The sequence below is a fragment of the Aspergillus japonicus genome, assembly GCF_003184785.1.
Source record: "Aspergillus japonicus CBS 114.51 unplaced genomic scaffold BO86scaffold_98, whole genome shotgun sequence".
NCBI lineage: Eukaryota > Fungi > Ascomycota > Eurotiomycetes > Eurotiales > Aspergillaceae > Aspergillus > Aspergillus japonicus.
This window is the reverse complement of record NW_020291735.1, coordinates 69,316-89,664: the sequence shown is the minus strand read 5'-3', so window position 1 is coordinate 89,664 and position 20,349 is coordinate 69,316. Positions and strand designations below refer to the sequence as shown.

At 57.4% G+C, this 20,349-nt stretch overlaps 7 protein-coding genes across 7 annotated transcripts; 5 read left to right on the top strand and 2 right to left on the bottom strand.

The window, feature by feature from the left end:
- The first annotated feature begins 545 nt into the window (after positions 1-545).
- Positions 546-4,547, top strand: BO86DRAFT_372690 (putative C6 transcription factor QutA). Its single transcript, XM_025670357.1, has 3 exons — positions 546-3,364; positions 3,416-3,541; positions 4,220-4,547. Exons 1-3 carry the CDS (start codon positions 732-734, stop codon positions 4,320-4,322), a joined length of 2,862 nt encoding a protein of 953 aa, XP_025522391.1. The 5' UTR covers positions 546-731; the 3' UTR covers positions 4,323-4,547.
- A 1,902-nt stretch (positions 4,548-6,449) lies between these two features.
- Positions 6,450-8,075, top strand: BO86DRAFT_451619 (inositol monophosphatase family protein; the record flags this gene model as incomplete). The annotated part of the gene is made up of 6 exons (XM_025676871.1): positions 6,450-6,821; positions 7,030-7,081; positions 7,143-7,231; positions 7,281-7,719; positions 7,783-7,914; positions 7,964-8,075. Exons 1-6 carry the CDS (start codon positions 6,644-6,646, stop codon positions 8,073-8,075), a joined length of 1,002 nt encoding a protein of 333 aa, XP_025522390.1. The 5' UTR covers positions 6,450-6,643.
- Positions 8,076-8,312: 237 nt separating this feature from the next.
- BO86DRAFT_459834 (shikimate dehydrogenase family protein) lies at positions 8,313-9,475 on the bottom strand (the record flags this gene model as incomplete). The annotated part of the gene is made up of 1 exon (XM_025677381.1): positions 8,313-9,475. Exon 1 carries the CDS (start codon positions 9,357-9,359, stop codon positions 8,313-8,315), a length of 1,047 nt encoding a protein of 348 aa, XP_025522389.1. The 5' UTR covers positions 9,360-9,475.
- Positions 9,476-10,484: 1,009 nt separating this feature from the next.
- Positions 10,485-12,688, top strand: BO86DRAFT_250900 (sugar porter family MFS transporter). Its single transcript, XM_025667183.1, has 3 exons — positions 10,485-11,452; positions 11,508-12,221; positions 12,283-12,688. Exons 1-3 carry the CDS (start codon positions 10,916-10,918, stop codon positions 12,649-12,651), a joined length of 1,620 nt encoding a protein of 539 aa, XP_025522388.1. The 5' UTR covers positions 10,485-10,915; the 3' UTR covers positions 12,652-12,688.
- A 1,025-nt stretch (positions 12,689-13,713) lies between these two features.
- Positions 13,714-14,820, top strand: BO86DRAFT_325629 (sugar phosphate isomerase/epimerase family protein; the record flags this gene model as incomplete). The annotated part of the gene is made up of 1 exon (XM_025668534.1): positions 13,714-14,820. The coding sequence occupies one exon, from the start codon at positions 13,714-13,716 to the stop codon at positions 14,818-14,820; it is 1,107 nt and encodes a 368-aa protein (XP_025522387.1).
- Positions 14,821-15,436: 616 nt separating this feature from the next.
- On the top strand, positions 15,437-18,342 carry BO86DRAFT_413830 (uncharacterized protein; the record flags this gene model as incomplete). Its single annotated transcript, XM_025674781.1, has 3 exons — positions 15,437-15,473; positions 15,557-15,926; positions 16,157-18,342. 3 exons carry the CDS (start codon positions 15,437-15,439, stop codon positions 18,285-18,287), a joined length of 2,538 nt encoding a protein of 845 aa, XP_025522386.1. The 3' UTR covers positions 18,288-18,342.
- Positions 18,343-18,465: 123 nt separating this feature from the next.
- BO86DRAFT_404622 (putative MFS sugar transporter) lies at positions 18,466-20,226 on the bottom strand (the record flags this gene model as incomplete). The annotated part of the gene is made up of 5 exons (XM_025674034.1): positions 18,466-18,842; positions 18,905-19,425; positions 19,489-19,726; positions 19,789-20,129; positions 20,189-20,226. The coding sequence occupies 5 exons, from the start codon at positions 20,224-20,226 to the stop codon at positions 18,466-18,468; spliced, it is 1,515 nt and encodes a 504-aa protein (XP_025522385.1).
- Positions 20,227-20,349: the final 123 nt, after the last annotated feature.

Genomic DNA, 20,349 nt, shown 5'->3' with positions numbered 1-20,349 from the left:
AAGTCTCCCATGGATCTGTATTCTGTAATATTTACTTAGTTGACTGAATGACTAAACCACGTAACAAACTAAGTATTTACATAGTAGTCAGTAACTAACCCAGTCAGTGAATAACCAGTCCGTCGACTCGCGGGTAAGCAGTTCCAAGTTCCAGTCATTCCAGTCTAGGGCCGGTCTTTTCCCCAACTTTTCACTCCAGCCCGTCATATCCTCTCCATTTTCTTTTCTCCGCCTTTACAATCTCTCGCGCTCTTCCCAACACTGCTGAATTGAATTGAATTGAATTGACTTGAATTGTGCACGCAACACACGCCTTCCTAAGGCTTACTACCTAACCTACCTTTCTTCCTCCTTCCTTTATCCCTCCCTCCCTTTCTTCCACTTTCCCACACCCACACTTCACCCACACTAACCAGATCCTACCATCCCACTATTCCTCCACCACCACCACCATAACCACCCCCCCCCCCCCTGTCACTTGTCGCCGATTGCTCCGATATTAGTCTCGCTCTTGTTGGTGGCTTATGACTTCTACTCCTAATCAGACCAACTAAAAAGGTGTTCAATCCTCTTAGTCGACAATCGCATCCATAGTGGGGCCCGAGTCAGACAGCACCAAAATATATGGCCTAAACAGCCACCGGCAAAGCATTCATCTCTTCCCGGCTGCGACACATCCTGAAGATGAACATGCGTCCGGAACAACCTAGTGGACCGCGGGATAGACGATCATGAACAACGACACGCGCCAAGCCTCCGGGGGCGCCAGTAAGTCCAAACGACGTCTAACGGAGGCCGACGAGGAGGGCAAGCAGACCCCGGCCGCAGACGATCTCGCCTCCAATCCCAAACGCCAACGGGTCTCACGCGCCTGCGACAGCTGTCGCTCCAAGAAGGACAAATGTGACGGGGTGCAACCCGTTTGTTCGACCTGTGCCTCGCTCTCGCGCCCATGTACCTACAAGGCCAATCCCAAGAAACGCGGCCTCCCGACCGGTTACATTCGCACCCTCGAGCTGCTATGGGGGCTGGTCTTCAACAAGATCCAGGGGAGTGAGGAGGTGGTGCGCGCCCTGTTAAGGGCCGCCAATATCCCCAGCCACCTCGCGACCATGGGCAAGGAAGCCGAAGGGTCGGACACACTGCTCTCTTCGTGGAAAAATAGTATCGTCCTCAAGGAGATCGAGCGGCTGTTGACCTATTTGGAGCAACCCGAAGATGATCCGGGAGGGGTCCGACTGCCCGGGGAGACGTACTCGCCACAGGATGCCGAAGGGAGCAGCGTCATTTCATCCGATGCGCTCGAATGGCATCTCTCGGACGTGTTGCCTGAAGCGCGCGAAGGCTCTCTGGCCGTGGTCTCTCCGATCAAAACCCCGACAGCGGCATCAGCCATCGCGAGGAGTACCGCCGTCCGTGTCACCCGAGACACTTCCACGCAGACCACCTTCTCCGCCGATACCATCGACGAGCTGTCCCACCCCTCTCTTGCTCGTTTGCCCTCCCACCTAACCTCTACCTCCGACCCGGTCATGCAGAAACCTCCCCAGCTACCCTCCAATGCATGGCCTCTTTTCGACATCTACTTTACCTATACACACTGCTGGTTTCCGATTCTCGAAAAACACGATATCCTTCGAACGGCCTTTCGACACAATGACGATGACGATGTTTACGTTTCACCTACCGCCCCTGGCTCAGGAGACCATGCAGCTTTATGGGCGGTGTTGACTCTCGCCTCTATCCAAGAAGCATCAATATCCGCAACTCGGCAGCTGACAGAGTTTTCTGCTGAACGACCCGACCCGAGCCACCTGTATGCGACGGCGAAAAGTCTCATCCCGGGCGCAGATGGGGTCCACGAGCTAGGACATGTCCAGGCCCTCCTGATTTTGTCCCTGGTCAAGATGGGGCAGCAGGACTGGACAGCTGCGTGGTTGCTGGTGGGACAGGCTGTGCGGGTATCGCAGGCTCTTGGTTTGAACCAACCACCGACCGGGCAGCCCAAGACCACTGAAGACGGGAAAAGCACCGCACGATCCAAGCATGTGTTCCTCGGCTGCTTCATCCTGGAGACGCTCGTTGCGATGCAGACAGGCCAGGTGCCGTCGCTGCGCAAAGACGAGTTATTACGCATTGGCCCGGTCAACGAGGACGGGCTGGAAGAATGGCATCCGTGGGAAGACCAGACTGGTTTGCGCCCGGTCGAGTCGTCGCGGGCCTCGTTCCATCGCGGCCCCTTGCACGCCTTGAGTGCATTCAACCGCCTCACTTCGCTGATGTGCATCCTGAATGATTTGTGCTGCATGAAGCAGACATCGGCAGGTCCGATATCGCATCTGGAGGCGCTGGAGCGCCAGCTACAGCTCTGGGTGTCTGCCCTGCCGAAGACTTATCGTGTGGGGACTGCGCTGAACCAGTCGTCGAAGATTGCTTCGCCGCATATCTTCGCGCTCGAGATGGTATACGAGAGCGTCGCTACCAATCTCAGTCTGCAAATCGCATCTCAGCGAGACGATCGCATGGTCCCCGACCTACCAATAAAGAAGCGAGCCGTCGAAAGCTCCAAGCGGCTGTTGTCGCTGCTCCAGACGTATATGGAGACCTACAGCCTGTCGGCTACGTGCCCTACCTTTGGCATGATCCTGACATTTGCCGCATTCCCGGCATCAGAGAGCTCCAACGCGTCGCTTCCTTTTGAACTCGACCCGGGCTTGAAACATAAACTCCAGTCATATTCAGCGCATCTTGCTACAGTCTGGAATGTGAAAGGAAGAGAGTCTGGAGGGACCGTGCCGCCCGAACGAGCGCTTGACGTGCCTACCCCTGTTGATCCCGTCGCAAGTCGGCCAAGGAGTGCGTCGAACAGAGAGTCGGTCTCTCACAATGCTTACCCACCATCCACCCTACAAACGCCCACAGAAGTTGCCCGTCGAGTGAGCTCTATGGATGAACCCCGGTCCAACTTCGCCACGCCAGACGCCTTTTTCTCTCATACCTGGATGAGAACCCCCAATCTCGAAGAGAACGTTACTCTATCGATACCCACTCCAGCGCCGTCGCTGAATATCGCCACGCATGGCACGGAGCCGCCACTGCCCCCATCCCAGCTCAAAGAATCTATGACCCACAACCCGCGCACTTCTATCTCCTCTGCCAAGCCTATGAACAGCACACCCATGATACCCGACCTGACCTCCTCATTCCACCCTGGCGGCCCCCAGTACCAGCAACCTTACAGCGACCCCAATCTTGCATTCGGCTCTTTCGTGGACATCGACGGATACGGGCCGCGACGACCCAAGATTGCGCCTGACTTGGATGCGTTGTTTGATGAGCTCGCCTCGCTGGATGGGACGGAGAAGTAAGTTCGCATTCCATGTTGCTTCCAGACCCGTGACTGATTGAGCTACAGAACCGACAACCAGCCCGAGTTCATGCAGAACCTGGGGTTTGTCCCCGACGCGGGAGTTCCGGAAATCTACTCGTATTCGACGCAGGTGGAGCCGTTTCTCCTGGCTCAGACGCAGCAGCAAGTGCCGTGTCCGGAGCCGGGGGTAGTACGACGGGAGTCTCAAGCGGTTGAGGCTGCGAAGCGCTGATGCGGCTGGCTGCCGGCTGCCCAGCTGTCCGGCTCGAGCGGTCCGCTCTGATGTCTGAGGGCTACACCATGAAGATGGTTCAACGGGCTATTTGAGCATGCTCAATCAGGAGCAACCGCTGCACAGTGGCAGCCATGTAAATAGACATATCAACCCGGTCATATACATATCCCGCTATATACCATTTTAGACCAAAGATTCCCGTACCGCAGCATTCCTTATTGCACATTGCATATTCCGGAATCCTTCATTCCTCCCAAATCTTGTCCACAACCAGTAATCCCGTCTCTCAGAACCACACTCTTCCCCCCCAAGAAAAAAAAAAAAAAAGACTAGTTATACTCCAACTTCCCAAACTTCCGCACAATATGCTCCACCGCAACGGTATACCCATCCACCCCCAACCCGACAATAATCCCACTCGCCTTGTCGGAGAAGTAGCTGTGGTGCCGCCACGGCTCCCGCGCGTGCACGTTGCTGACGTGCAGTTCAATAAACGGGATCGCCACCCCCAACAGCGCGTCGCGGATCGCCACGCTCGTGTGCGTGTACGCCCCCGGGTTGATGATGATGGCGTCGACCTGCTCGGTCCGCGCCTGCTGGATCCGGTCCACCAGCGCGCCCTCGTGGTTCGACTGGAAGGCCTGCAGCGTGGCGCCCAGGGCGGTGGCGCGCTCCGCGCACGCCGTTTCGACCTGCGGCAGGGTCGTGCTGCCGTAGATGTGCGGTTCGCGGGTGCCGAGGAGGTTGAGGTTGGGGCCGTTGAGGAGGAGGATTTTTTTGGGGGCGGGGGTGGTCATTGTTGCGTGGGATGGGGGGGTCTGAGGTTGTGGTTTTGATTGTGGTTGTGGTTGTGGTTGTGGTTGTGGTGGATGAGGTTGTATGGTGTGGTGTGGGAAGGAGATGGGTTGACGATTGGGAAAAGAACTGGGTTCGAAGTTCTCGTGCCTGCTTAAGAACTTAATACTAGTCAGACTGGGAGAGAGGTAAGTAGGTAGTGCGGGCAATGGGAAACCGCGCGGAAAATGCGGGGTTAAACCCATTTATTTCGGTGTTGTGAAGTAAGGCTTATTTCTTATCCTGGTCTTTGCCGATTTCAACTTTTCACTTTTCAGTTCGGTTTTTCAAGGTTCAGTCTTAGGCCTACTGAGTACAATTGCACCGCGGAACTCTATTGTATGCTGTGTAGTTGCTGTGCTGGGATTGAAATCTACTCTGGTTGGCTGTGCGTGTGTTGCATTGTATCTCTGTCGCATCTATGCTCTGTCGACACCGATTCTAGGGGTTGCGCAGTTGCAGACGGCGGAGAAGTGTTGGTCCCTACGACCTTACAACCCGGATATCCTGCACGTATGCATGCATTATTCAGCGCAGCGCAACTTCTTGGGCTCAATCAGATTGGCTGTTTGTCACTGTAACTCTGTCTATTCTGGATATGCACAGCCAGTGGAATGTAATGCAAAGCAAAGCAAGCGTATGTACTGTACAGGTAGGTGGGTGCGGTGCGCCACGAGCCGAGGCACGGCACTGCAGAGGTAAAAGGCTTCCCCGAGCGGAAGGGAAAGCGCTTTGCCGGTTTACTGTATGTAAGAATGTGCGTAGTGCGGGGGGTGCCGAGCCTGCCGAGCCGAACTTACCCTTACACTTACCCTCACGCTTACACTTCCTTGTAACGATACCGCTGGACTTGAGCGGCGGATGGTGGATAAGCAGGTTCTGAGGAGCAGGTGACTTTGACTTTGCTGGGTGAGTGAGCAGTCCACTCACTCAGTATACCTGTGGTTGGTTTGTGGGGAGGTGGAAGGGGTTGGTTCAGCGCCCTGTGGTTTTGTTGGACTCTTCTCATTCGATTGGCTTGGACTTTGAGGGATTCCTAGCTTGGCTCTATGGATTCTACCCATATCTCATGCTCTGTTCTTTCCTACTAGCTATGTCATTCACATTTGCAAGGTGCATGCATGCATACATGCATTCTGTTTGATTCTGGGGACTGGGACTGGGACTGGCCCTACCTACGAGTATCTCGCTAGGCCAGATCACCCTCGACTCGTGGAACTGCCGGCTCCGGCTCCACTTTTGACTGGCGGAGTTGAGTCACTCATAACCTGTCGCATTATTAATCTCTTCTCGGACAGGGCTTGGGCAGGATGGAATCGAGTCATGAGACGATCGGTCGGTCCCCTTCCCCATATTTGTTTGCCTTGATTTGACTGAGCAATCGAGCTCCAGTGGTGAGAATTGGGGCAGGGCACTGGGCAGGAGCTGGGACTCATGCACGTGCCTTATGGTCCACGCTCTTGGATGCCTCTCGGGTTTAAGAATATAGATACAGTGGTGTTTGTAGTATGATCTGGATTTAACAGGGATTCAGTACTGCTGTCAATTGCTTTCAATTGCTTTGCAGGGTTGGAAAGGGCTGCGAACGAAAGCGCAGAATGAAAGGTTCTCTGCCGCCATCGAAGGTACAGTACTTACAATATAAACGTGCAAGTTCAGAGCTCATGGTAAACCGGAAATGCGATGCCTCAACCTTACTCATCTGTGTCAGCGGTGCGACCCAAGAAAAGCAGCAGAGTAAATGAACTTGCTTGGCGTTCTTTTCATTCGATTGCATGAATAGGGAGTTACACAAGATCACTGAGCTTTGCAACCAGAGAAGCTAGATCTTCGTACAAACCATAGAGTTCAATTGCAACCACTCAACCAGTGGCAATGCATTGATAGTTTAAGTTACCAATTGCATATCAACTTCGGATGACCCACGTGAGGGAGCAGGGCCGGCCCCACTGATAAGTCGGTTATCAGCGGTGAAAGAAGCGGGAAACCTCCTCACTATCGCCGCTCCGAGCTTGCTCGCTCTTCATCGCAACGTCGTGCTCGCCTCTATCCTTGTGTCTTGTTCTGCCTCATACCCTGCATATACACCCTAGACTATAGACTAGACACTGTCTCTGCTGAACTGTGCACCGAACTGTGCGCATCACAGAAGCGAACCACCCAGTGACGGACCCAGCCTACCCCGCATCCAACACCAAGTGATAATGGCAGCCCCCGAGTTCAGCCAGGAGCAGCTGGACGAGATCTACGCCTTCGCGGTGGATCTCGGGCGCAAGGCCGGCCAGCTGCTGCTCGAGAGCGTCGAGAAGCGGCTCGATGGCGGAAGCCAAACGATTGAGGAGAAAGACAGCGCGGTGGACATTGTGACTCAGACGGACGAAGGTGCGCGATCCCCTCATTGCTATCCACCACGCCCCGGAATATCTCCTCTCCAGGAAGCTGAAAGAAAAGGGGGGTCTGGGGGTTCTCCCCCAGAACGCCTACCCCGGCCAAGTCTTCCATAACGGCGTTCTGGGGGAGAACCCCCAGACCCCCCTTTCTTTTCAGCTTCCCAAACATAGCGCCGCGCACCAAGCTCACTGCATTCCAGACGTCGAAGCATTCATCAAGAGCTCCATCCACGATCGATACCCCGCACACAAGTGCGTTCTCCCATATCTCATGCAGTCCTGCCGGGATCCACCGACTAACCGACGAATGCAGATTCCTCGGCGAAGAATCATACGCCAAGGGCCAGTCCCGCGAGTACCTGATCGACGAGCAGCCGACATGGTGTATCGACCCTCTTGACGGTAGGTGCCCCATCTGCACCCATCAACCGTAGAAGACTAAACCCCCCAGGAACCGTCAATTTCACGCACATCTTCCCTATGTTCTGCGTCTCGATCGGCTTCATCGTCAAGCACCGCCCGGTCATCGGCGTCATCTACGCCCCCTTCCAGGACCAGCTGTTCTCCTCGTGCGTCAACCGCGGCGCCTGGCTGAACGAGAAGCGCCGCCTGCCGCTCATCCACAAGCCGTCCATCCCGCCCATGCCCCCCACCGCCCCCGGCAAGTGCATCCTCTCCTGCGAGTGGGGCAAGGACCGCCGCGACATCCCCGACGGCAACATGTACCGCAAGATCGAGAGCTTCCTGAACCTGGCGGCCGAGACGGGCAGCCGCGGCGGCAAGGGCGGCATGGTGCACGGCGTGCGCAGTCTGGGCAGCGCCACCCTCGATCTCGCCTACACGGCCATGGGGTCGTTTGATATCTGGTGGGAGGGCGGGTGTTGGGAGTGGTGAGTTGTTGTTCTGCTTGATTCGGTGCTTTTCGAAGGGAAATACTGACCAAGGAACCCTAGGGATGTCGCTGCGGGCATTGCCATTCTTCTTGAGGCAGGTGGGTTGGTCACGACGGCTAATCCCCCCGAGAACCCGGAGACGGATCCTATCGAGGAGTATAAGTTGGGAAGTCGGTTGTATCTTGGTATTAGGTTTGTGATTGTACCCCCCGAAAGGTAAAATACTGGTGACTGACAATAGCAGACCCGCTGGACCGTCCGAGACCGAGACTGGACGTCAGTCGCAAGAGCGCACGGTGCGCGAAGTATGGAAGCGCGTGCGGCAGTTGGACTTCTCCCGCCCGGGGGCCTAAGTCATGCCCGCAATACAGATAGATACTTTACGGAAACAGCAGCATACAGTGAATATACCGTCGGCTACTAGACTTATAAAGACGGGACACGAATCATGTCAAGAGGCCAATATATACAATTCATCTATTTCCTTTTTTGTATATTCTTTTAAACAACAAGCAAATGCTCCGGGTATGCTAGAGTTCTGTACAAGAAATCATAAAACCATGAAGGTGTTGTGTCATCAGCAACCAAAACTAAGCAGCCTTGGGCTGCGTGCGCTCGGCGATCGTCTTGGCGACCATATCCTTGACCGCATCGACGACCCCAGGGGTACCGATGATATCGCGGCCGGTCCAGAGGCGCGCCTGCTCCAGACCCTGCCAGATCAGGGCCTCGGAGCCCTGAATGACCTTCCAGCCGGCGGCGTCGGCGAGCTCGGCGATCTCGGTCCAGGGGACGGGGTGGTAGCACATCTCGAGGATGACGCCCTTGGGCTTGGCGTCATCCTTGCTCCCGAGCAGGGCCTGCAGGACCTGGCGGGCGTTGATCTCCTCGGGGCTCTTGGGCGGGTAGTTGGGGATGCCGGAGACGATGGCGGCGGGGGTCTCGAGGGCGGCGGCAACGGCGGGGTCGGTGACGGGGATGATCGGGGCGAGACTGCCGCTGTCGGCGCCGGCGTTCCGCTGGCGGTCCTCCTCCAGGATGGCGGCAACCTCGGCGGCGTCGCGGTTGACGATGTAGATCTGGCTGGCGCCGAGCCACTTGCGGAAGACGTAGACGGCGGTGCGGGCGGTGCCGCCGCCGCCTACGACCAGCGCGGGCTTGCCGCGGAAGGCCGCCGGGTCCGGCGCGTTCTGCACCAGCGCCTCGCGGATCCCGTTACAGTCGGTGTTGGTGCCCACGTAGCGCCGCTCCCCGGTGTTGGTGTCGGTCCGCACGAAAATCGTGTTGCACGCCCCGGCTTGCCGCGCGTCCTCCGTCAGCTCGTCCAGGTGCGGCATGATCCCCACCTTCCACGGCATCGTCACCGACGACCCCACGAACTTGGGGTTCGCCCGGATCGACGCCAGGAACTTGTCAATCGGCGGCGACCGCGTGTACGGCGGTGGGTACGTCTCCGACGTGCCCGTCACGCTCGACAGCGGGATCTGGATCCAGTTCAGTCCCAGCTTCTCGTAGACGGTCTTGTGTAGCGGCGGCGAGAGCGAGTTCAGCAGCGGGTGGCCGTACAGGTAGGCGACTCCATCCCGGTCCGCGGGGATGGTGATGGGCTCTTCGGGTTGGTTGTTCGTGGAGGTCATGGTGGTGGTGGTGGTGTTTGGGTTGGAAGAGGAAGACAAAAGAAGTGAATTGCCTGCAATTGCGTTTCTTGTAGCGAAAAAAGAGAAGAAGGGAGAGGATTGAAAGAGTAGAGAAGGAGAGAAAAGGGAAAGATTTAAGGCCAATGACGAGGGGGGCTCAATCCCCTCCCTCCCTCAGGTGTCGAGGCTCTCACGAGACTTTTTTTCTGGTTGCGGGAGAGATCTTTCGGCTTTGACTTTTACCTCCTCCACTCTCCCGGCTCTTCCTTTTTCTGCTCTGCTCTGCCCCTCTTCTTCTCCATTCTTCCTCTGCCAACGCCAACGCCAACGCCAACTCCACCTCCACCTACTGGCTGCTGGCGACGGCCAAGTGCTGTGCTCTCAATCTCTCTTCCGTTGCCCCTCTCTCGGGTCCTGGCCCCTGGGACATGGAAAATAGGCTGATGGTGAGTGGATCACGCTCGATGGCATGGATCCACTGACAGAGTCACAGACTGGCCGACTGCTGCAACGCATGAACGCACGCAGCCAACGGGCAGAACCCTTTTCCCGCCACTCGCTAATCCCCGAGAACTCCCACGGCGCGGCTTTAGTCTCTCTTCTTCTTCCTTCTTCCCCACGGGGAGACCTTCGCCCGGCGAAGCACTTTCCCCAGCCACTGTCGCTATCGTCCTCTGTTCATTGGCCCGCTTAGTGTGCGATCTTCGTATTACCTCCCGCTTAGGGTTGGGCCCAGAGTCCGCTGAATGCGAAGCCTTGGGGCTTGCATCTCAATTTCCCACGGGTTGAGCCCGTCGGTTTCTGTGGGCGACGCGCGACATTCCCATTCCTCCCCCACAAACTGACACGCCCGCCCCTCGCCTAATCTGCTGCTTTCTAAGTTTTCTGTTCCGCCCGAGTGGATACGCCAGGCCGAACATCGGCCTCAGATCCCATGGGGGAGCGCACCCTCTGGCGGCTGGCCCCAATAGACGCAGTCCGGGGGGCACATGACATGCTTTTTCCTGTCCGTGGTGCGGGTTAGTCACGGTCTACGGTCTGGCGAGGGCCAAGCTGGTCTGGGTCCAATCGTCCTCCAGCACACGTGGTGACAGACTTTGCGCTTCTCCTTCCCATTCCCTTGGCTTGCTTTGGCTGCCCACTGCAAATTTGCTGGGCGTGTTTACTCTCTGCTCTGCGCGTGGATCGTTTTCCCGCTCATCGTTTTCCCACGATACTTTCTCTGGTGTAGTCCTTTGATATCTGGGGTTTTGATTTGCCTGAGTTTTGCCTCCCTCCGCACCCCGGATTTTGCTTAGACTGGGGAAGGTAGTCTGAGCTATATAAGCCCACTTCCTCGAGGAGGAGGATTTGTTTCCTTTCCACCATCATCGACATCTCTCTCAGATCACCACGACCCTCCAACACTTCTCACCGAGCTTGTTGCCTTCTCTCCCTTCTTCTCGCTCACAGTCTCTGTTTCCTCCTTCCCCTAGCCCTCTCCCATCTTTGCTCCTCCTCCAACCAGACACAAATCTTAACAGGTGTCTAACCCCAGGGGGTGATCATCATCCATCATGGGCATTCTCTCAATGGTCGAGGATAGGCCGACGCCAAAGGAGGTCTACAACTGGAGAATCTATCTCCTGGCGGCGGTCGCCTCGTTCACATCATGCATGATCGGATACGACAGTGCCTTCATTGGGACAACGCTGTCGCTGCAATCCTTCAAGGACGAATTCGACTGGGCTTCCATGTCCACGGCCACCCAGAACCTGGTCAGTGCCAACATTGTCTCCTGCTACCAAGCCGGGGCCTTCTTCGGAGCATTCTTTGCGTACCCGATCGGGCATTTCTGGGGTAGGAAGTGGGGCCTGCTCGCTTCTGCCCTGGTCTTCATTCTGGGGGCGGGCTTGATGCTGGGTGTCAACGCCGACCGGGGTCTGGGCCTTCTCTACGCCGGTCGTGTCCTGGCTGGAATTGGCGTAGGCGCTGGGTCTAACATCACACCCATCTACATCTCCGAATTGGCCCCGCCGGCCATCCGCGGCCGGTTGGTCGGTGTCTATGAGCTGGGGTGGCAAATCGGTGGCCTGGTTGGCTTCTGGATCAACGTGAGTCTTATCTACGGCTATTTTTACTGGACTCGGGCTAACCATGCGAAAACAGTATGGTGTCAGTGAGACGCTGGCTCCCAGCCACAAGCAATGGATCATCCCCTTTGCCGTGCAGCTGATTCCTGCGGGTCTGCTACTCATCGGTATCGTCTTCGTTCGGGAGTCTCCGCGTTGGCTCTTCCTCCGTGGGAGACGCGAGGAGGCGATCAAGAACCTCTGCTGGATCCGCCAGATCTCCGAGGACCACATCTACATGATGGAAGAGATCGGTGCCATCGACCAGTCCATTGAAGCGCAGCGGAACTCGATCGGACTGGGCTTCTGGAAGCCTTTCAAGGCCGCCTGGACGAACAAGAAGATCCTGTACCGGCTGTTCCTCGGCAGCATGCTCTTCTTCTGGCAGAACGGCTCGGGCATTAACGCCATTAACTACTACTCACCTACCGTGTTCAAATCGATTGGTCTGAAGGGCACCAACTCGAGTCTGCTGACCACGGGCATTTTCGGTGTGGTCAAGACCGTAGTGACTTTCGTCTGGCTCCTCTGGCTGATCGACCGGGTGGGAAGACGCAACCTCCTGCTGATCGGTGCCATTGGCGGTTCCGTGTGTATGTGGATCATTGGCGCGTACATCAAGGTCGCGGATCCCGTGAACAACAACACTGACTCGCTCAACGGCGGCGGCATCGCGGCCATCTTCTTCTTCTACCTGTGGACGGCGTTTTACACCCCCACCTGGAACGGTACTCCCTGGGTGATCAACTCGGTAAGCTCCCCCTGCTGCTCCGCTCCACAGCCGACCGACCGAAGCTGACCGGCCATTCTAGGAAATGTTTGACCCCAATGTGCGGTCGCTGGCTCAAGCCTGTGCCGCGGGATCCAACTGGCTCTGGAACTTCCTCATCTCGCGGTTCACCCCGCAGATGTTTGAGAAGATGGAGTATGGCGTGTACTTCTTCTTCGCGTCCTTGATGATCCTTTCGTTTATCTTCGTGTACTTCTTGATCCCCGAGACGAAGGGTGTTCCGCTGGAGAACATGGATCCCTTGTTCGAGATCAAGCCCGTGTGGAAGGCGCACGGCGTGGTTCTGGAGCAGATGCGCGAGGACGAAGAGCGGTTCCGCCGCGACCTGGAGGAGTCCGGCTTCACCAAGTCGGAGGTGCACCAGGTGGAAGACACGGCGAACAAGGTCTAATGCCGTGCCTGGGATTTGGATTTGTTCCTCTTCATTTTAGCCTGGAGGGCTAGCAATGATCTACGAATGATTGTTAATGTATTTCTTTTATTGTCTTGGATAGGATATCACGATTGTTTAGATAGTCGACATAGTCAACATACCTATGGTTTATGACATACCTGGTGAAAATCCCGATGCACTTGCTTGATTGCCCGTCGTATCAGATCTTGGGCCATGAAAACTCTATTGGTAGGGAGCGGTGAAGCATCGCTTGGTACGACCTTGGCGGTGCCATGGCCAAGGCACGCAACCCGAGAGTGTGTAGCATCAAGGTTTGAGGAAGTGTTAGAGAAGGCCAGACATGATGGCGGTGGCGGTTGCAGGGGCGATAGTGAGCGATAGAGCCAGGTGAGAGTGATTGTATTACCAACAAGCACTCTGGCTGGCAGACAAAAACGTGAACACGGAGAGAGTACGGTACCACAGATGGGCGGGGGATAAAGGGTTGAAAAGGGAATGAGGGAGGATGCAGCCATTCCCGCGGTCTCCCGAAGCCACTGCCGCACTATTGTTGTGACGGACGGATAAATGCAGAGGAGGAAGGGGCGGGGCAAAGCGCTTTCCCGCCCGCCCGTCACTGACCACTGACCACTTACCCTTTCTCTTCGTCTTCCCTCTAGCCAGAGCAGGCAGAGAACAATCCGCCAGCCCTAACTGGGTTCTGCTGACAATCTCCATCATGGTGATGGTGGGAAAGAGTATAAGGCATCTGCCCCAATACATGAACCTTCCCTCGGCCATTTGCGCTTTATCAACCATTTGCTTTTTTAGCACTCTCCTCTTTTCTTCCCCCCTGAATCGAAACGCTTAGAAATAGGTGACGCGGCCCGTTCATTCGTCCATTCGTCGCGATAACATCCCAAACCCTCGTATCTATCACATCATATCTTTTCGACAGGTCAAAATATATCCCCCCCCCCCCCCGGGCCTCGACTTCCCCTTCAAAAGTTCTCTTCTCCCTCTTTTCCTTCTTCTCCATATCTCCCCCCCACTCAACCCATCTCATCTACACCGCACAACATGCCGAACCGTTTGGGAATTGCCTCGATGTCGCTGGGTCGACCGGGCATTCACAGTCTGTCCGGCAAGCTGCACCAGGCTGCTCTGCACGGCTACGAGGGCATTGAGCTGTTCTTCGACGATCTCGACCACTTCGCCAAAACGCTGTTCCAGGGCGACCACGCCGCGGCGGCCAAGCAGGTGCGCCGGCTGTGCGACTCGCTGGGGCTGAGCATCATCTGCCTGCAGCCCTTCTCCTTCTACGAGGGGCTGCTGGACCGGGCGGAGTCGGAGCGCATGGTGACCGAGAAGCTGCCGCGGTGGTTCGAGCTGGCGCGCATCCTCGACACCGACCTGATCCAGATCCCCTCCAACTTCCTGCTGGCGGACCCGGCGACGGGCGAGCTGCGCACGACGGGCGACCGCCGCGTGATCGTGGCCGACCTGCAGCGGGTGGCCGACCTGGGGCTGCAGCAGTCGCCACCCTTCCGGTTCGTCTACGAGGCGCTCTGCTGGGGCAACCACGTCGACACGTGGGACGCCTCGTGGGAGGTGGTGCAGCAGGTCGACCGCCCCAATTTCGGCCTGTGTCTGGACACCTTCAACCTGGCCGGGCGCGTGTACGCCGACCCGGCGCACCCCAGCGGCAAGACCCCCAACGCCGAGGCCGACCTGGCCGCCTCGCTGGCCAAGCTGCGCGCCTGTGTTGATGTCAAGAAGGTCTTCTACATCCAGATCGTCGACGGCGAGCGCCTCAGCGCCCCTCTCGACGAGGCCCACCCCTTCCACGTCCCCGGCCAGCCCACCCGCATGAACTGGTCGCGCAACGCCCGCCTGTTCGCCTTCGAGGAGGACCGCGGCGGCTACCTGCCGGTCCAGGAGGTCGCCCAGGCTTTCTTCGACACCGGCTTCGAGGGCTGGGTCTCCCTCGAGCTGTTCTCCCGCACGCTCGCCGACCCCCACCCCGACACCCCGAAGCAGCACGCCCTGCGCGGTCTCGAGTCGTGGAAGAAGCTCGTCACCCGGTTGGGGTTGAAGGATGCCTCGCCTTCGGTTTCGTATACGCCGCTGGCCTCCCCGGCGGTGGAGACTCCTGCGCCTGCTTCGCCGCTGCAGCACCGTCTGTGAGCGCACTCGGTGCTGGACTTTCCTCGTCTGATCGAGGTACCATCCATGATGGAGCTCCCGTTCATCACGGACCGATATCTCGTCTTCAACTTCATCCACCTCTAGGTCATGTCCTCGACATAAAGGAATGATCGAACAATATACCCCCCAACTCACTCCTCATCAATATCCCTTCAGCCCTCAGATCCGGCTGTACACTATGCACATATTCCTGCTTTGACAATTAGCATGGGCCCTGTATTTGGAATGAAAGTAACGACACACTTGGTTCCTGTTTTTTTTCTGTTTTGACTTTGTGGCAATGTAGATGTTAAGATGATCTATAGAAAACTGCTAGAGAATCCAAACTAACAAGATAAGCCTCCCTTCCCACAAATCCTAGCCTTAGTATCTGCAGCGTGGGGCCAACAGCGCCGGAAGCACTGCACCTGCAGACTGCATACGTTACCCAAGTGGGGAAATCTAGTGCAGTGTAGCGCAGTGTCGTGCGGGGAACAGTGAGGGGTAATCCTCCCTCCCTCCCTCCCTCCCTCCCTCCCTCACCAACTTCTCATCTATAACACGAAGTGCTCACCTCACCTCACCTCAATCAAAACCACCTCACCACCTCACCACCATGCCCCAACCCCACCCAAAGAAAGTGGCCATCATCGGTACGGTACACCCTCCCTCCCTTCCCCAATCCTCCCCTCACCCCCGCCTCAACCTAATACTAACCCAAACACATATGAAAAAGGCGCCGGCCCCGCCGGCCTCGTCACCGCCAAAACCCTCCTCCACCACACAACCCCGGGAATGTTTGCGCCCACGATCTTCGAGAAAACCGACCGTATCGGCGGGCTCTGGGCCACCTACCGCCCCGAGACAGAGGGAGCGGGGACGGGCACGCGCACGCGCACGCGCACGCGCACCGCTCAGCACACGAGTCGCACGCAGACGCAACCTCCGCGCGCGAGAGCGGCCGTGGGCGTCCGTCCGTCCATGCCCACGAATCTGAGTCGGTATACCGTTGCGTTCTCGGATTTCGGGTGGGCGGAGGCTCTTCGAGGGGATGTTGCGGTTCCGATGTTTCCGCGCGCGAGGCAGGTAAGTCGGTATCTGGATGCGTATGCCCAGCGGTTTCTTTGCAGGGGGGAGGGGGAAGGGATGGTGGTTAGGCTGGGGTGTGAGGTTACCGGGGTTGTGCGTGCGGGTGGGCATGGGGATTCGGGGGTGGGGGGGGCTGGGACTGCGGCTGGGGATGCTGGGGCTGGGTGGGTGGTGGCGTGGGTGCAGGGAGGGTTCAGTTCTCGGATTCGATGCGGGGATGAGGGTTTGCTTGCTGACGATTTTGTAGGGATGGGGATGGGAATACACCCACACAGCAACACAGGACGGAGTACTTCGATTACCTCGTCGTCGCGTCGGGGTACTTTGCGCGCCCGTTTATACCGGATATTCCTGGGCTGATCGGGGTGTTTGCGGGGGAGAGGGTGGTGCATAGTTCTGCGGTGCAGGAGATAGATGAGCTGCGGGCGTTGTTGGAGCGGATTCAAGTTAATGGTTCTGGTGCTGGGAAACTGGTAGTCGTCGGGGGCAGCATGTCCGGCGTGGAGGCTGCGTCGGCGGTGGCGTTGCACCTCTCTTCAATGAACCCGGGGCCTGGGCAGCTCGAAGTCCATCACATCTGCTCGCGTCCGTTCTGGACGGTTCCGACCTACCTCCCCAGATCATCCCCAAACCAAGCACCGGGGACGTCGGTGCCCTTCCTCCCCCTCGACCTCGTCTTCTACGACCGTGCCCGCCGCCCCCCGGGCCCAATTGAGTACGCAGTCGGCCCGCTCTCGCCGGACCAGATCTCCAGGTCGAATGCCTGGTTCGGCCAGTTGCTGGGCAGCGAGTACGCTCGGATTGGGAGCTTTGGCATCTCGACGGAGATGCAACCCTCGTGGGTGGCCATCGGCAACGACTACGCGGAATACGTGCGCGCCGGTGCGGTGAAAGTCACCATCGGCCGCGTCGCCCAACTGACTCCCTCAAACGATCGCGCCAGTCTAGAGATCACGCTGCCGAACGGCGAGACCAGCGTCCTGGACGATGTGGCCGCGATCATCCTCGCCACGGGCTTCACGCCCAGCGACTCGCTCGCCTTCCTCCCGCCCTCCGTCCTCTCGACCCTCGAATACTCCCCCGACGACGCATTCATCCCCCTCATCCTCGACCACAAGGGCACCTCACACTTCGAAATCCCGGACCTGGGGTTCGTGGGCTTCTACCGCGGTCCCTACTGGGGGGTCATGGAGATGCAAGCGCGGAGCCTGGCCGCGCGCTGGAGTCCATCGCCCGCGGAGCATCCAGCACCAGCCCACTCCCCTGCCCTTGCTGATGATGAGATCGGGAAGGAAACCGAACGAGAACGAGAGCAACTGCGCCGCCTCCGCAACGAAACCAGGCAACGGAGCCAGTTCCCCATGGGCGACTACGTCGGCCTCATGGAGTCCTTCGCCAGGGCGCTGGAGATTTCCCGGCTGCCTATCCCAGACCCAACCGTAGACCTAGACTCGGACGCAGACGCAGACGCAGACCAGCCGAACACGCTGCTTGACCCCGTCATACCGGCTAGATATCCTGACCCCTATCCCTACTCCCCAGCTTCGGCATCATCTCCACCACCCGATGACCCCACAAAGACCCTGACCTCCCTAGCCACCACCCTCTCCCCGACCCCTCGCACAGCATCCACGGGCGAAGCGTCAACAGCAAAAGCAACAGCAACAGCCATCTTCCGAGCCCTCCACGGCGCGTGGCACTTCTCCCGCACAACAACAACAAGCCAGTCGGAAGAATTCTCTGCGCCGATACCAGAACAATCAGATAACAAGACAATCGAATCAACAACAGCCGGATCCGCGACCTTCCACCCCCGCTACGTCACCCTGCCCGGGGGCGGGTACGAGCGCGAGTATCTTTATACGGAGACTGAGTTTCAGGATGAACCCCAGTCTCCACCCCAAGCTCAACTTCCCCGACCGGACTTCACCGAGCCATCACGCCGGAGCCGTATCGCTCCAGAGGACAGGAGAAAGCGGGTAGTATATCGGCTTCGCGGCGATGGAGTAGGGTCTCCATCAGGAGACCGCAAGCGGAGCGGACAGATCCAGGTTTGGGATTGTGATGCTGAGGCTGAGGCTGGTGGTGGGGATGAGGGAAGTGCACCTCCGGTGGAGCGGTTCGCGCATGGGATACAAATCTCGCAGGCGAGGTTGGGGGTTGCGGGGTTTGATGGTGGACTTGGTCAGAAGGAAGTCGGTGGGAAAGACAGTGGGCATAGGTGGTATCGGGTCTGTGGCGCTGGGGAGAACAGTGATGGCGCTACGTGGAAATATGAGTTCCATCTGGAGGGGGTATCCATCATACGGTGGGAATGCGTGAGCGAGACAGCGCGATTGTCTGGTCGTAAGGTTACGAGGACGGTGTATATACGCTGAAGGAGTGAGATATTGTGAGCACACTGGGATCAATCTACGGCAACGAGCACTGTGGCAATTCCCAACCGGGTATCATCAATACTATTATTTCAGCCACCACAATACTGTATGTGCAACTAATCAGACGAACGATCTCAGGCAACCCCCCCCCCCCCCCCCCCCCCCCCCCCCCCCAAAACTAAACCCGGGCATCCTCGACCGTCGTGGCGTACGGCTTCTCGCTGGTCACGCGCATCGACTTCTCGTGCGCAAACAGGTCCTCGCCCTGCGTGACGTGGTTGGCCCCCCCGAAAAGCGCGTCGATCTCCTCGAGCGGGACCTGCTTGGTCTCCGGGATGAAGAACCAGACGAAGAGCGCGAGCAGGAAGTTGATGCCCGCGAACATGTAGAACGCGTAGAACCCGCAGTTGTTGAGGAAGGTGGGGAAGAACTGCTGCACGATGGCATTGGCGACGTTCTGCGTCTGCGAGGCCATGCCCACGGCCTGCGCGCGGACGTTCATGGAGAAGACCTCGGACGTCCAGATCCACACGGTGGCTCCCCACGATGGTTTGTCTGTCGCCCGTTAGTGGCTGATGCTCATGGAGCCTACTCGCAAACGACGGGGCGGCACTTACAGAAGAAGATGAACAGGAACAGCAAGAACACGATCGATATGCCCACCGACTCCGTCTTCGCACCACCCGGCGACGGGGTCTCGGTCTCGACGGCAGAAACGATGATCATGCAGATCCCCATGCCGATACCACCAACAATCAGGAGGAACTTGCGTCCGAAGCGGTCGATGACCCAGACGGCGTTCAGAGTAAACAGGATACCGAAGGTGGCGTTGAGGGCGTTGATCAGGGCGATCTTGCTGGCGCTCGTGAAGACCTTCTCGTAGATCTTGGTGGAGTAGGTGTTGAGGGTTCCCTGGCCGGTAATCTGCTGGCCGGCGTTGATGACCAGGGCCAATCCCATACGCTTGCGGAGGGACTTGTCCTTCCAGAGCGCACTGTAGTTGCTCGAGATGGCCTCCTTCTCGTATTCGAGGGCTTCTCGGATCTTGAGCAGCTCCTCCTCGACCTCTTCGTCGGTCTCACGGACTCTGCGGAGAGCCGAGCGCGCCTTCTCAATATCGTCTTTACGCTGGACGTACCTATGGGGAGGTTAGCAAGATCTCTTATTCCTATAGATGAAAGAAACAAAGTGACAAACATACCAGCGAGGCGAGCCGGGAATGGTAGGCAGAATAGCTAGAATAATGACGGGAACGAGAAGCTGGAAGATGACGACCAGCTTCCAGTCCCACTCTCCCAGGCTCTCTGAATGCTTCGTGCAGCCATAGTTGATCCAGAAGCAGATGAAAGAGCCAACGGAGTAGAACATCTGCCAGAAAGTCATGATCTTTCCGCGGATCTCGGGCGGTGCAAGTTCACCGATGTAGATAGGACCGGCAGCTGGAAAACACACACGGTTAGCTGCAAGCCTTGATTGGTAGGGTATCTCGCATGTCACTTACTCAATGCAATACCCTGGCCGATACCGATAATGCAGCGTCCAGCAAGGAAGCAGGCAATACTGCCCCGCGGCGACCAGCACTGCATGAAGGTGGCAGCAATGACCAAGACACAGCCAGTAGCCATCCCAATCTTGCGGCCAAGATAATCGGCAATGGGACCACCGAGGAAGAAACCTCCGAAGATCGCGCCCACAGTGTAGGCTGTGTTGACGGCTCCGATCATATTGTTGTCCGGGTTGTGAAAGTAGGCCGTCCAGTTGTCCGAGCCCTGGACGGAATTGTAGACAGAGGCATCATAACCATAAAGCACCATGCATGCTGCTGCAACTAAGGAGATGAACCTGGAGAACGGTTGATTAGATGAAGAGTGCAAACAACCTGCTTAACGAGCAAGACTCACCAGTTGTAGGCTCGCTTTGACATAAATTTCTCAATCATTTTGACGACGGGGTATATGAGACGATCTAACGGAGGGAGGATAGAACAAGAACGAAGAGGTGAGATTCACCGGGTGGTCGTCCTGAAGGGCCACCTCTCGAAAGCCAACCGGGGCTGCAAAGG

Coding starts and splice junctions, on each gene's coding strand:
- BO86DRAFT_372690 (XM_025670357.1), top strand. CDS start 732: ATGAACAACGACACGCGCCAAGCCTCCGGGGGCGCCAGTAAGTCCAAA. Junction 3,365..3,415: donor TCGCTGGATGGGACGGAGAA/GTAAGTTCGCAT, acceptor ATTGAGCTACAG/AACCGACAACCAGCCCGAGT. Junction 3,542..4,219: donor CAGACGCAGCAGCAAGTGCC/GTGTCCGGAGCC, acceptor CCGGTCCACCAG/CGCGCCCTCGTGGTTCGACT.
- BO86DRAFT_250900 (XM_025667183.1), top strand. CDS start 10,916: ATGGGCATTCTCTCAATGGTCGAGGATAGGCCGACGCCAAAGGAGGTC. Junction 11,453..11,507: donor TGGTTGGCTTCTGGATCAAC/GTGAGTCTTATC, acceptor ATGCGAAAACAG/TATGGTGTCAGTGAGACGCT. Junction 12,222..12,282: donor CTCCCTGGGTGATCAACTCG/GTAAGCTCCCCC, acceptor CGGCCATTCTAG/GAAATGTTTGACCCCAATGT.